Here is a 12,523-nt window from a genome sequence, read left to right as displayed (position 1 = left end):
ATAGTTCTCCATATTTAAGAACTGGAACGTTTTCGATCAAGGTGTGTCAAAATTTGGTTCGATGTGTTATAACGTAATCTTTTATAGAGTGCTTGTCTCAGATTTTCAAATTATAGAACTTCAATATTCTAAATCCATCAATATGTTATTAATTGATATGTCCGAACTTTGTAAATTATATAAATTTAATGTTTCAGATCCAATCAGTGCAATACGTGGCTAAAGAGAACCACTCGGAACACGACAGAGAGGAAACGAACAAGCCGTGCACTTCCTCAAACACGAACGAGATCAGTTTCAGGGATGGAGGGGGACACAACGGATCTCTAGTCGCTGTTGACACAAACCACAATTCCGGCTGCAACTCCTCCTCTCCCCCCGCACTCACAATTGAAGACGACCATAACCCCCCACGAAGATTGATGGTTAGAGTTAAATGTATTTTTACTTCGACTGCATATCGTCAAACATTCAAATTGGGTTTTTAAGTGATTTGAATAAAAGATATCTTCGGCGTAGTAAATATAAACTGTCCCAAAAAGTTGCAACGCCAGCAAACATTTCAAAGACTTCTCAATTTAGTTCAAAGGTCAAAGTTTAATGTTAAACACGCGGAGAAAAGTAGGATATTTTGGTTCTCTTTCTCAAAACTTTGAAATACGAGTGAGAAATTTGAAATTCATTTGATTGTTTAAATTTTTCCGAATTTTCGCTTGTGTTGCAACTTTATGGGACAGTGTATAACATTAAAAATTGCGTTTCTTTGATTAAAATGATGGTAAAAAAAATTTGCAGGTAGAAAAGCTGATCAATTTTCATTAAAAACTATTGTTCGACATCTTTCAACGTATCGTAGTTGCACTTTCAACTACAGTAAAAATGTAGCAGTAATGGTTTCCAAACAGCATCTTTTACGTGCAAGCTTACGGTTCTAGCCAAGAGTGAATTTTTTCTTGTTTTTTCTTATCCATTCAAGCTTCGTCTTTGATCACTTTGAACAAGATGAGTGTCTTATCAAGCTATATCAAGCGTAATTCATACTTAATTTACAGTTGGTTGCGAGATCTCACCTTTCTAACGAAAAAGTTAATGGAGCTGATAATTTTCATTGATGTGGCTTTCAGTTGAAATAACCGCAAATTTTTAATTAAAATCGCTAAAAAAAATTTCTCACGAAAGTTGTCCGTACTTTTTTGCTGTTTCGCCGTTTTTCGTGACATTTTGTGTACGTAATCGTTGGTTGGTGGTAAATTTAATGACAGTTAAGTTGTACCAATACTCAACCCCAAAGCATACGACCTTTCAAAAATAATTACGTTTCATTTGCAACGTTTAATCTGTAATTTTTCTAGTCTTTTTATAGTTAGTGGAATATCGCTCTTTTTGGAGTTCTGTCTTATCCTTTTTCTGTTTTGCAGTAGTCATGATTTGCGTCTGCAGTGGGTTTTATTTTCCCAAAGAGAGGAAAATTTTTGGTTTTAGGGTATCGAAAAATGAATTCTAAGGTGACACTTATCAACATAGAATTTTCTATGGTCTTTCAGGAGAAATGGCGTGCGAAGGTGAGTTTTTAATTTAGAAAACCACATGACTAAGACACAACAGTGGGCCAGAAAATTTCAATTATTGTTTCCTCTTTCAAATTTCAGCTATCAACGAAGCGTTTTTGGTTTGGGCTTTCTAAAATTTTCTCCTTTTCCTAAGTCCAACTATTCAACACCCTGCTGAAAATGTTGTGTTTTTTCTGATAATTACTACTGTTTTGACGACTCGAGAACTGTGTTCTCGTTCTCGTTTTCGCTCCCTTGACCATCTGCTCAGGCGAAACCATCTGCTCCTTTCTCCCCCGTACCCCACATCCAGTGTCTTTTACGACTCCTTTTCTCAGGAATTTTCCATGATTAAACTACGAAGACGATAATCAGCCATTGAATGAGGTTCACGTCAGTGTAACATGCGAGCACCATACTCCCTGTGCGTCGATACCCAGGTCGAGGTTCGTGACCAAAGTGACCTCTGGTCGATCAGAGTTCACGGCGGTGCTCGACACGACCATCTTTTTTATGCTCATATTGGGACTTTTCCGTTATAAATTACAGGGAATGAGTCTCACGAAATGCACAATTGTACGATTGGGTCTAGTTCGTACGTAAGAAATTCTGGACAATGGTCTGAAATGAGTCTGATCATAGGTCGCGTTGGTCTGGGATGGTCTGATCTCGAACGATGACCTCAGCTTGGTTCATGGTCTTCACGGTGCCGTGTATGCATATTTAAATTTTGTACACATCGATAATGTATACTTTTATAATTATGTGTAATGTCCAAAATGTAATGATACGATTCTCATTCAAGTTGGTCGACACTCAATATTATGTCAAGTTTCCTGTTTGAATCTAGGTGGAAGCGAATAGCCGAAAGTACTCCCAGCCGACATCTGGCCCAGTCGGTCCACTGAACAGCCATCGATCTTCGGCCAGCCGAGACCCCAAAAACAAAGTCACATTTACGCTATTCATTATTTCAACTTGTTTTCTAATATGCGTCTCACCTTTTCTCATCTTCGAGAACCTTGTATTCTTTCTCGAATGGGAGGAAAACAAACGACAGGTTCAAATTGCGAGAAAATTGACTCGGATTTTGTTCCTGTTGAACTTTGTCAGCAACCCGCTGATCTACTTGGCGACCAGTCAGATTTTCCGGGAAAGACTGGCAGCCCTGGTGAAGTTTGTGGTGCCCCAGAGGCTCCAGAGACTGTTCTCAAGACCTGATGCCGCAGAACATCAACCCACCCACGTGACTCTACCCTCCAGACAGCCAAGTTGCTATGCATCCAGGGTGTAATCCTGTAATTAGTTTCTCATGAATAACCCTGTCAAATAACCCCCCTCCCCCCAAGCCTAGTCCCCTCCCTTCATCTCCTCACTGGTCTTTATCTCAAGCCAGAGGTCTAAATCATTGCTCAATAAAAAAGCGACATGTAAATTTTTCCATTAAAGGATAGTCTTTACAATAATTCACGAAAAAAAAAGACTCTTACTAAGATTGAACATAAAGTTTATCTTAAAGTTGTCGTTTATCTACATCCCGCTATGACCTTTTCACATTTTGTCAATGAGATAAATGTCTTGCACGTCAGTGCTAGGTGTGTCGAGAGTCAATGCGACATACACATGGTTCTCAAAAGCACATTCTTTAAGACGATGAAGCCATTTCCACATATATTATCGCTCCCCTAATGTGTCAATCAAAAAATTATATTGAAATAACTTGTGATTATGTCACATCATTAAAATAAAAGGCCTCAAGGATATTCTAGTGGGCATGTTGTGACACCCTTTGACAGATTTTCACAGTGCTTGTAAAACTAAAAAAATCGAAAAATAAAACTGGCAATCATCTATTCCGAGCGCAATCAAGTTTCAATGTAAAAATTGTGAAATTTAGAAATCAAATATTTTAATGGTGATAATGTTTTAATGTTTAATGATCTATGTATGTGTATAAATGAGTAAAAATGTCATGATAATCAGTTTCTACCCACTTGAGTGTTCAGTGTCTCAATATCCTAATTCAATATATCAATTTTCAAACTTCTTTTATAGAAATAGTTCTCATATCTTTTAATCCGATTGCATAACAGGTTGATTCAAATGATCTTGTTTAATATTCAAGAGGCCTTGTGAAGGTATTAATTTGAGCCAAACCAAGGCCAGGATCCACATCGAATTGACTTATGATCAAACGCTGTAGAGAACATACCTGCATGATACTTTTGCGCCCAAATTTACAGGGTCTAGAATTACAAACAGAAAAATCCTTGATATTTTTTCTAATCAAGGCTGATGCAGTACACGGTCCGCTCCGGACATAACGAGATCTTTCAAGAAAGTTTTGACATTGGTCCGCATTTTGTTCAAACAATAGTCTAGACAATCGTAGCTCATAACAAAAAAATAACAAAAAAACTTTCTGTAGTCAGCAAAATCACACAATAATGACAATTTTAAAATACATTAGCCATGCTACAGAGAGATCAGTATTAGGCCAGTGATTCGTTCTCAAGTGTCTCAGAATTGACCGGAAATTAGTCTAGATTTTGACAAATTGGAAGTCAGTTCTGTTTGATCGAGTCTAAGCAGAAGTGGACTGGAACGCACTTCGAGCGCACAAAAAATTGTCAGAGAAAGGCCGTGAGTATGATGATAAATTGTTTCGGTGGTATCAAGTAAGTTAATGTTTAAATGATCCGTTTGTGAAACGAACATGCTGCTCCAGATCCATACAGAAAACAATTCCCAGGGATCTAACCCAAAACTTACTCAAAATTCTAACGGACCGATGTAAGTAGCTAATTTCATGCAGCTTAGACGCCTTTTAATTGTTTGTATCAAACGCTCCACTAATCCAATAGCCCTATGATCGTTAGCAGGAGCGGTGATAATGTTGATATTATTTTGTTTACAAAAATTTTTGACTTTATATCCAATTAGACAACGTGCTTGGTCTAATCTAATATTTCGGGGAACTCCATGTATTTGTATATATTCATCAGAAATTTTGTTGCATTAGGTCCATTAGCTTTATCGAAAACTTCTACTGTGAGAAACATAGAGAAACGGTCAATACATGCAAGGAAATGTATATCTTGCTCTTTTTTTTCACTGGTTATTGGTCCTCCAAAGTCTAGTTGAATTTCTTCGTTAGGTTCAGAACAATTCTGTTACGGTCGCCATTTCGATGCTGTAATGACGGGTTTTAGGTTCCTAACAATCTCAGTGCAGGCTTTGCACTGCGGGGCCTTATTGAGGATTTGCCTATGCATATAGGGCCAGAATGTATATTGGCTTAGGGTAATCATACCCCAACTGCCTGGGTGAGTGAGATGAAGGGATTCGAGCACAGCATCGTGTTTGGAGTGTGGTATGGCCGCACGTTCATCCACACAGACACATCCTGAACGGACGTGCAGGTCCCTCCAATACAAGTGGAGGTAAGGTTTGACCTCCTTGCAACGTTGCTCGTCATCTTGAAGGATGCAGTCCCTCACTTCCTTCAAGACTGCATCTTTACTCGTGATAACCGCCAGAAATCCTTTGGTGAACAGTTGTGTTAGATTGTTCTCAAAGACCTCCTCCTTTAAGAGTTCCAAGTTCGGCGATGCTGGACCTTCATTTGAAGAACGGGTGGAATTGACCGCTGAATTGGGTGTTTATTGAAAAGTTACTCTGCTGGTCGCAGGTGTTAGTGGGGTTTGTTGAACAGCATTTGAATTTGAGGTTTTCTTGTTTGAATTTTTGAGTAAATGGATTTGTGCTGCGTTTGCAGAGTGCGAATGATTTGTGCGGAGATTTAAGGCAGAAAGCGAAATGATTTATTTTTTGGGGTGTTGAGGCACGTGTTGAATGTGTGTAACTGACGCTGTTAAGGTGCTGTGATTGGCAGTTTTGTGGATTTGTATTTATTTAAATTGCTGCAATTGCGTCACGAATGCGGGTAATTGTTGCAACCGCCAAATCCTCATCATATTTGTTTGTAACTTTTGTTTTTGATTTGGTTCGCGGGAAATGTATTCTACCAGCCCCATTTTTGCGCCTGGTATTTGTTCGATGTTAAAATCAAAAGGTAATAGTCGATCTACCCAACCTACCCAACGGGTTAAACGACTATTATAGGATTTGTTAGATCTGTGTTCCGTCATTATTGAAAGTAATGCTCGATGATCTGAAATGATTGTGAACGAGTTTCCAAATAAGTAGTATTTAAAATACTCAACAGTCCTCCTGACACTACTCCTAGTAATTCTAATTCATTGATACTATAGCGTTCCTCATTTGAGTTCAGGAAACGGGACGCGAATGCAACTGTATGGCAACCTGTTGGTTTACCCTGTTCTAATGCCGCTTCTAATCTAGCCCTAGATGCATCGCATTTTATCCGGCTTTCCAAATTTGGATTATAATGTGTGTTTTCCGTGGCGTTTGCTAATTTTATTTTAATCAGTTGGAATTGAGATTCAAGTTCATAATTCCCGAAAAATTTATTTTCTTTTTAAGTAACGGTCGAAGTGGTTGACATAATTGAAAAGGTTGGGGATGAATTCTCCAAGGTAATGTACAAAACCTAAAAATGATCGTAATTGTTTTAAATTTTTAGGTGCTTTTAAATTGAGAATTGCTGATGTTTTAGTTTCAAGTGGTGCGATACCAGATTGAGTAAATTTGTAACCAAACCGTTTTGTTTCGATTTTAGCCAAGCGACATTTGGGTAAGTGTATTCTCAAATTATCCTCGTCTAATTTTTTGAGACATTTGTAGACTAACTTTAAATGATCTTCTTTTAAGCCACGGCTGACTATTAAAACATCATCTAGAAAACAATGAGTATTATCTAGTCCAACTAATTTGTAGTCCATTACTTTTTATCGCCACTGGCAAATCAGTTAACTCCTAGAATCCCGTAATAAAGCGATATGTACCGATACCCTCGCTGCTAATAAAGTTAAAGTTGCAATGCCGAGCCGTTGCCGGGTCTAAATTTAATTGACTGTATGCTTGTTTCAAATCCAGAGTTGAGAATTAAGCTTTTTCATGTGATGCGTCTGTAGTTAGATGTTGTTGTATCGTGTCAATTAGGTTATCAAAATCAGGTATCTAATATTTTTTTGTGAATAGATTTATTCAAAATCTTAGAGTCTAGAGCCAATTTAACTGTTTTTTCTCTCTTCACCGTGATAACAATTGGGGATATGAAATTTTTATCGAAAGAACTATTTAAATTTATGATGTGTTTTTCATCTAATAGTTTTTCAATCTCCGTGTTAACTAAGGGTTGAAAACTTATAGGTACTCGGCGTCCTTTTTGATGTGTTGCTGTGAAAATTTTTTGAAATGCAGATTTAACAGAGTGTTTCAATGATTTACCGATTCGAGAGATTAAAACAGGGAATTTGATTGCTATTTGTTTCTCAATTAAACATTGGTTTTGATCAACATTTGAGACTTGTTTAGTTTGTGTGAGTGATAGTCCAAGCTGTGAGAGAAGATTTCGCCCAATTATTGGACTATGACCGTCTTCAACAACTGTAACCTTGACGTTTGTAGCTACCCAACCGTTGCATTCTACCGATGTATTGATTACTCCGATTATCTTGATTAATTCAATGGAGAACGTCTATAGCTCGTGCTTCTCCGGAGTTTGTACCCAAAAGCTTTCCTGACCATTCGATACTACTGCGTCTGCTAGACTTTCGTTAATGATAGTACAAACGCTCCCCGAATCCACTAATGCCTTTGTATCTAAATGTCCGATGTTGACATTCATTGGTTCCACTTCTCTGATACTATCAGTATCAGAGATTAGAGCAACATTTTTGTCATCAAATTTGTCATAATCAGAATCATACTTGGCATCATAAATACTATGTTTTCAAACATTGTCTCAATGTGATTTACCTGCTCTCCTGCCGTAGCGGAAGTACAAAACGTCGCTGCTGCAGAAGTAGTATCGTCTACGTTGTTGACCATTGGTTTTGGTTTCATTTGTAGTTTAGTTTTTCTACAAAACATCTGCAAAATGATTCCAAATTCCAGAGTTTTTGCAATTTTCCGTGAGAAGGGCAATTTTGACGATGAGTAGCTGACCATCCATAACAACAGTTAGGACAGTTTGTAGTTTTGACAAAAATACTCGTTGAAGGTCGGGATCTGTTCCAAGGATTTTGAAAGCTGCTGATGCACATACTCGCTACCTCATTTGAATTTGAATGAGCACTTGCTCCTGGCATCTTCAACTGGTTTTGGATACCCATCTCAATATTCATCGCCTCTTCTAAAACTTTTTTGACCGATCTCGTTTCTTTCAGTAGCTCTCTCTGAATTTCCCCATCCTGCATATTCTTAATGAAAACATCCCGAATGATAGATTCCTCATGGCTGCCGAGGTCACAATTCAGAGAGTTCTCGGAGACATCCGTAGAGTTTTTCAGACGGTTCTCCTTTAAGTTGTTTTCGGGTAAGGAAAGTATAACGGTCGAAGGTTATATTCCTCTGCTTGGTGAAAACTTTATCCAAACTCTCCCAAAGGTCTTTTGTAGATATCTGATTGATTTGAATAGTTGGTTCTTGCAAGCCAAATATTCGCGGCCTTCCATACCAAGACTAAGGTAGGTGAGCGAAACAGCTTTGGTGTCGCAAAACTTCCATGGTCTATCACCGCACAATGTTCCGGTCGTTTCAATCTCCTGACCTTTGTTAAGCCATGCATTCTTTTGTTCGTTCCGAATTCAGCGGTGTCTTTCACTTTCAGCAGGGTTCCAAAGTCGGTCGTTCCCAAAAGGGTTCTATTCCAAAAAGAAAACGTTCTTTAGTTGCTGACTGCGGCATGTGAAATCTCTTACTTCTGAGACACGTGTTAAAACCATGAGTGCCTAATAAATCAGTGACGTTGGATTCGAGGTGCGAGTCTACTTTATTCGGTGAAATGTATAATTACAGATTTCATTTTTATCCGACAATAGTGTTACGAATGCAGCACTATTTTAATGACGTGGAATTCTGTCTCGAATCCTTATTGAGATATTCTGATGACAAAACTGGAGAGATAGAGAACAACTGAATTTCAGAGAATTAGTGATGAGAATGAAAAGTAACTTTAGTTAATAAATACTCAAGTGTGAACAAACTGAAAACCTGACTTTACAGTCGGCGGTAAAGTTTTACTTATATAAAGACATATGAATAATTTTTAATTTAACTAGCACAAGGACAACAAATGATTAAGTACACTTTATCAGAAATGGTACAACCGTACCACACTGGTGTTTCATCTTTTCCTCCCGTTTTGATGGGCTCGTTTGCAATTGTCTTCAATATTGGAGTGAAAAAGTTTTTTGGCCTCATTTGATCAATTAACAATCTGATAAGCAAACTACAAAAGCTCCCTTAATCAATCAGCACATCTTCTAGACGATGGCTATTGGCATATTGAATGGTTCAGTTTTTGTTAATGTCAGTTCCCGCCAACATATTATTACCTGAACTTTGGAATCATGTCGTTGGTTTTAAATATACTCCTAGAGCAATCTGACTCACTTGTCAGTGTTTTGGTCAACATATACAAAAATTAATGATCTTTGTTTTTTAGTGGTACAATTTGCGCTTTGAGTGGATCAAATTAAGAGCTCCCATTTCTTTAATGTGTTTCCATTTTCATCGAAGCTTTTTGATTGTTGTCTCGTCCGTTACTGAACTTAAGTATAAAAAAGTGGACCAGTTGCCTTCGTTTGGTTTATATCAACACATATTTCTTCTTTCCGTTAGCTTTCGAAGTAAATTTTGATAGCCAACCAAGTTTAATATTTTTTGCTTTCATTTGCTGCTGAAATTGCGCCAAATCTTTGACACCATTTCTTCTCCAACTGGTTCTAATTAAGGAAAAATGTTACGTTTCATTTTGTGGCGTAAAAAGTGTATTGAGAGATACTTTTAAGCGCGAGACAAGCAATCTAAATTGAATTCTCCCACTTTTTCAAAAAAAATGAGGAGTTGGTTCTTCGAGCATGGAGTCAGTCAGTCAGAGTGGTGTCCCCTTGTGGACCGCTCACTGCAGGATGTCATACGCCAACTTATTTGAGTATGTGATTTATTTGGCCAGTAGACTGGATGACGTTTATTAGAATGTGTTGCGCAACGTACTCAGCTTCGATAGGAAAAAAAACAGCAGATTTCTGAATGTTCCAGAGTAAAAGAGAGATTCAATTTTTATGAGTGCAATTAGCTAGCAGACAGTGACCTTATAGCATTTGCTTCGTTTCTATCTTATTTGAACTCATATTGAGGTTCGCGAACTGATTGTTTCTGTTCGTTTTGTTTTGGTCTTTGTCTTTTCGCTCTGCTTGGAACACTAAAAACCCTTCACACACGAGTGCCATGTGTGTGAATGCTAAAAACACATGCGAGAAACACTTCCTCGTAAACAATTTTCTGACATAATCAAATGAGGCCAGTCTTCAACTTTATCATCATCACTGAAGCACAAATTTTATTTCAGGAGATGAGGTTGTTTATCTACTGCCGTACAAAGTGTAGAGTTTGACTGCAGGCCACCAAGTTGTCTGTACTCTTTAAGCACGTTCACTTATTACTGATAATTGATAAGACTTGGGGAGTCGCGAAACTTCATTCGACTTTCTTTGCGGAGACTGTCCAGATATGCTTCGTCAATGACAAGCGTTCTTTTAAAGTTTTTCCCCAGAATGTTCCAGGCAGCACCAGTACAGCCATTCGAGAAAGTCTGCATCGAAGGGGTTAAACATCAGCTAAATTAGGTTAATTGTACCTTAAATCCACTGTGAATTGATAAACAGCTCTTGAGGAAGCGCTCTGATCTTCTATACTTGGTGAACGACTACATGAACTTCTTTATTGTGAACAGAGAATATGCGTGTTAAGTTCAAGTGTTGCATCAAAAAAGGTTTTATGCCTGCTTAGCTTTTTGTCGATACAGAAGGCTCAGTGCGGTGCATCTATTTCTGGGTGCCCATATGAAGGGAATATGTTCCGTTCGGTTGATTGAATACGAGCATTATTATTTTCTAGTGCCTTTGCTTTCCTTTTGTGCCCTAGCTCACACTCTTTTTCCAGCACTTCACGCTTTGTTTTAAGTTTGCTCCTTTGAATTGCTAGCTCTGGCTTCCTTCGCTCAAGCCGTGCTTTTTCGAGTTCCAACTTTCCTTCAAAATTAATCTTCGCTGATGGATTTTCCAAAACTCGACCGTGCGCAGATGCTATGTTTTGTATCGATCGAGCAACTAAATTATCCGTTCTGTAAATTTCGTTTCCCTCGTTTTTTCACTGCTTCATTTTCATTGTTTTTAACTTTACTTATCGTTGGTTGCCTGCCTTTGCATATCTAGGCATTCCACTGCATGTTTACTTTTGCTCTGCAGTACTTCGTTTGTGTTAGCTGTTCTTCAACAAAATTTTCCGTCAGGGGTGCTAGGTTGTTTCGTAGCTGTTTGTAGAATTCCTCGTCAAAAAACGATCAATTTGCTTATAGAGGATTACTTCTACATAGTCGATCTGAATCTTCAGTTATTTTGAAGCCAACATTTTTTTAATGTCAACATCTTTCACCAAATCTTCACACTTCTTGTGCCATCTTCTTGGTTGAAACTGTTCATCTTTATCAGATTGGCAGCAGTTTGCCTTCAACGCGGCTCTGCAGATGAAATGCAAGGTTGAAATGCTATCAAGGATAAAGAAAAGTTTACATGGCCTTTTTGGCTTCAACGGTTTCAAATCGGCCCGCATATTGCGTGTTTCCAGTTTGGTTTTGTAATTTGTTTTGTCCGCTCTTTTTTTAATAACGCTAATGAAATGAGGAAGTGAATTTGATTATGGAGCTGGCGAAAGTACACGGAGTTCAATCCAGCTAATTCGGGAGCAAGAACTTGGATGAATTTAAAACGAAAAGGAAACAGCTGCAAAATCCTTGATAGCACAAAAATAGACTTCATGGGAGATTTCAATAATCACCAATTAAAACCCGAGAATTATCTATTTTTACAAAAAACGACGTGACCCCTCCCATATTGAGAAAACCATTAATTAATTGGATTTCATGAATATATCTCGGCTGTTCGGTCTCGCAAAGTTTAAGAACATGTTATTTCGGTTAAGCCCATAAAAAATGAAGTTTTTGAGATTTCAATTTGATAGGGGACTTAGATGGTAGTATAATACTTGGGAGAATACAAAAGCGTGTTGATGTAAAAGACTTCAAGGTCATAAGGAAAGAGACTAAAAAGGAACTATTACCTTTTTGCTCTTCAAATAAAAATCGGCAAGGTGGTCATGTTATACCTATATCGCAATAATTAATTCAGACTGTATTGCAAGGGCAACACAGATCCAGAGGAAAAGGCACTGCATCAAGTATATCCATCCAATCAAATATTTCAAAATTTTTTAAAGGAACTTGGGACAATATAAGCACTTGACTCTAAAAATTAGGAAAGCTATTATGATTTTGATGAATGGAGTCAGAATAGAGCAATTGAGGTCGATGGATTTTGCATATTGGCACAATCGAAAAAAAAACTTTTGACAATAAATATCTGAGCGCAACTAATCTCCTTAAATAAATTGTCATCCAGGCAACACACAGTAGATAAATTTGGTCAAAGAGGAAAGCTTCAAAAATGAAATGCAGCAGAACTTTCTGAAATAAAGCAATACCCGAATAAAATTTGTTAATATGTACGCACATGACTGAATATGGTAGGTGGGTTGGACAATAAAACCCTTGGAACTTACCTGAATGTCTTTAGAAAAAAGAGAATCAAAATTAAAAACTGTTCCAAGCTACAGTACACGTTGTTTCACGTATCACAAAGCTTTAACGAGGATGAAATATTAAAAGAGCTTTACACATTACTCAATGCATCATTTAATAAAATTTTTAAAACAAATTGTGTTGTTTTTTTGCTGATCAACATCTGCCACTTCACGATTATATCAGC

The 12,523-nt window shown here is 37.7% G+C and overlaps 1 protein-coding gene across 5 annotated transcripts in view; it reads left to right on the top strand.

Moving 5' to 3' along the window:
- Positions 1-3,593, top strand: part of LOC142336418 (uncharacterized) — a 132,384-nt gene extending 128,791 nt beyond the window's left edge. For all 5 annotated transcript variants that reach the window (XM_075385243.1, XM_075385247.1, XM_075385242.1 and 2 more), the window contains 2 exons: positions 198-425; positions 2,401-3,593. In XM_075385243.1, coding sequence (XP_075241358.1) covers positions 198-425; positions 2,401-2,844 — 672 coding nt within the window. In that variant the 3' untranslated portion in view covers positions 2,845-3,593. The remainder of the gene's footprint in view (positions 1-197; positions 426-2,400) is intronic.
- The last annotated feature ends 8,930 nt before the right edge of the window (positions 3,594-12,523 follow it).

This window comes from Convolutriloba macropyga, chromosome 3 (assembly GCF_964194025.1).
Source record: "Convolutriloba macropyga chromosome 3, txConMacr16.3, whole genome shotgun sequence".
In the NCBI taxonomy this organism is placed as follows: domain Eukaryota; kingdom Metazoa; phylum Xenacoelomorpha; order Acoela; family Convolutidae; genus Convolutriloba; species Convolutriloba macropyga.
Note: the sequence above shows the minus strand (reverse complement) of the source record. Positions and strands in the feature narration are given on the sequence as shown.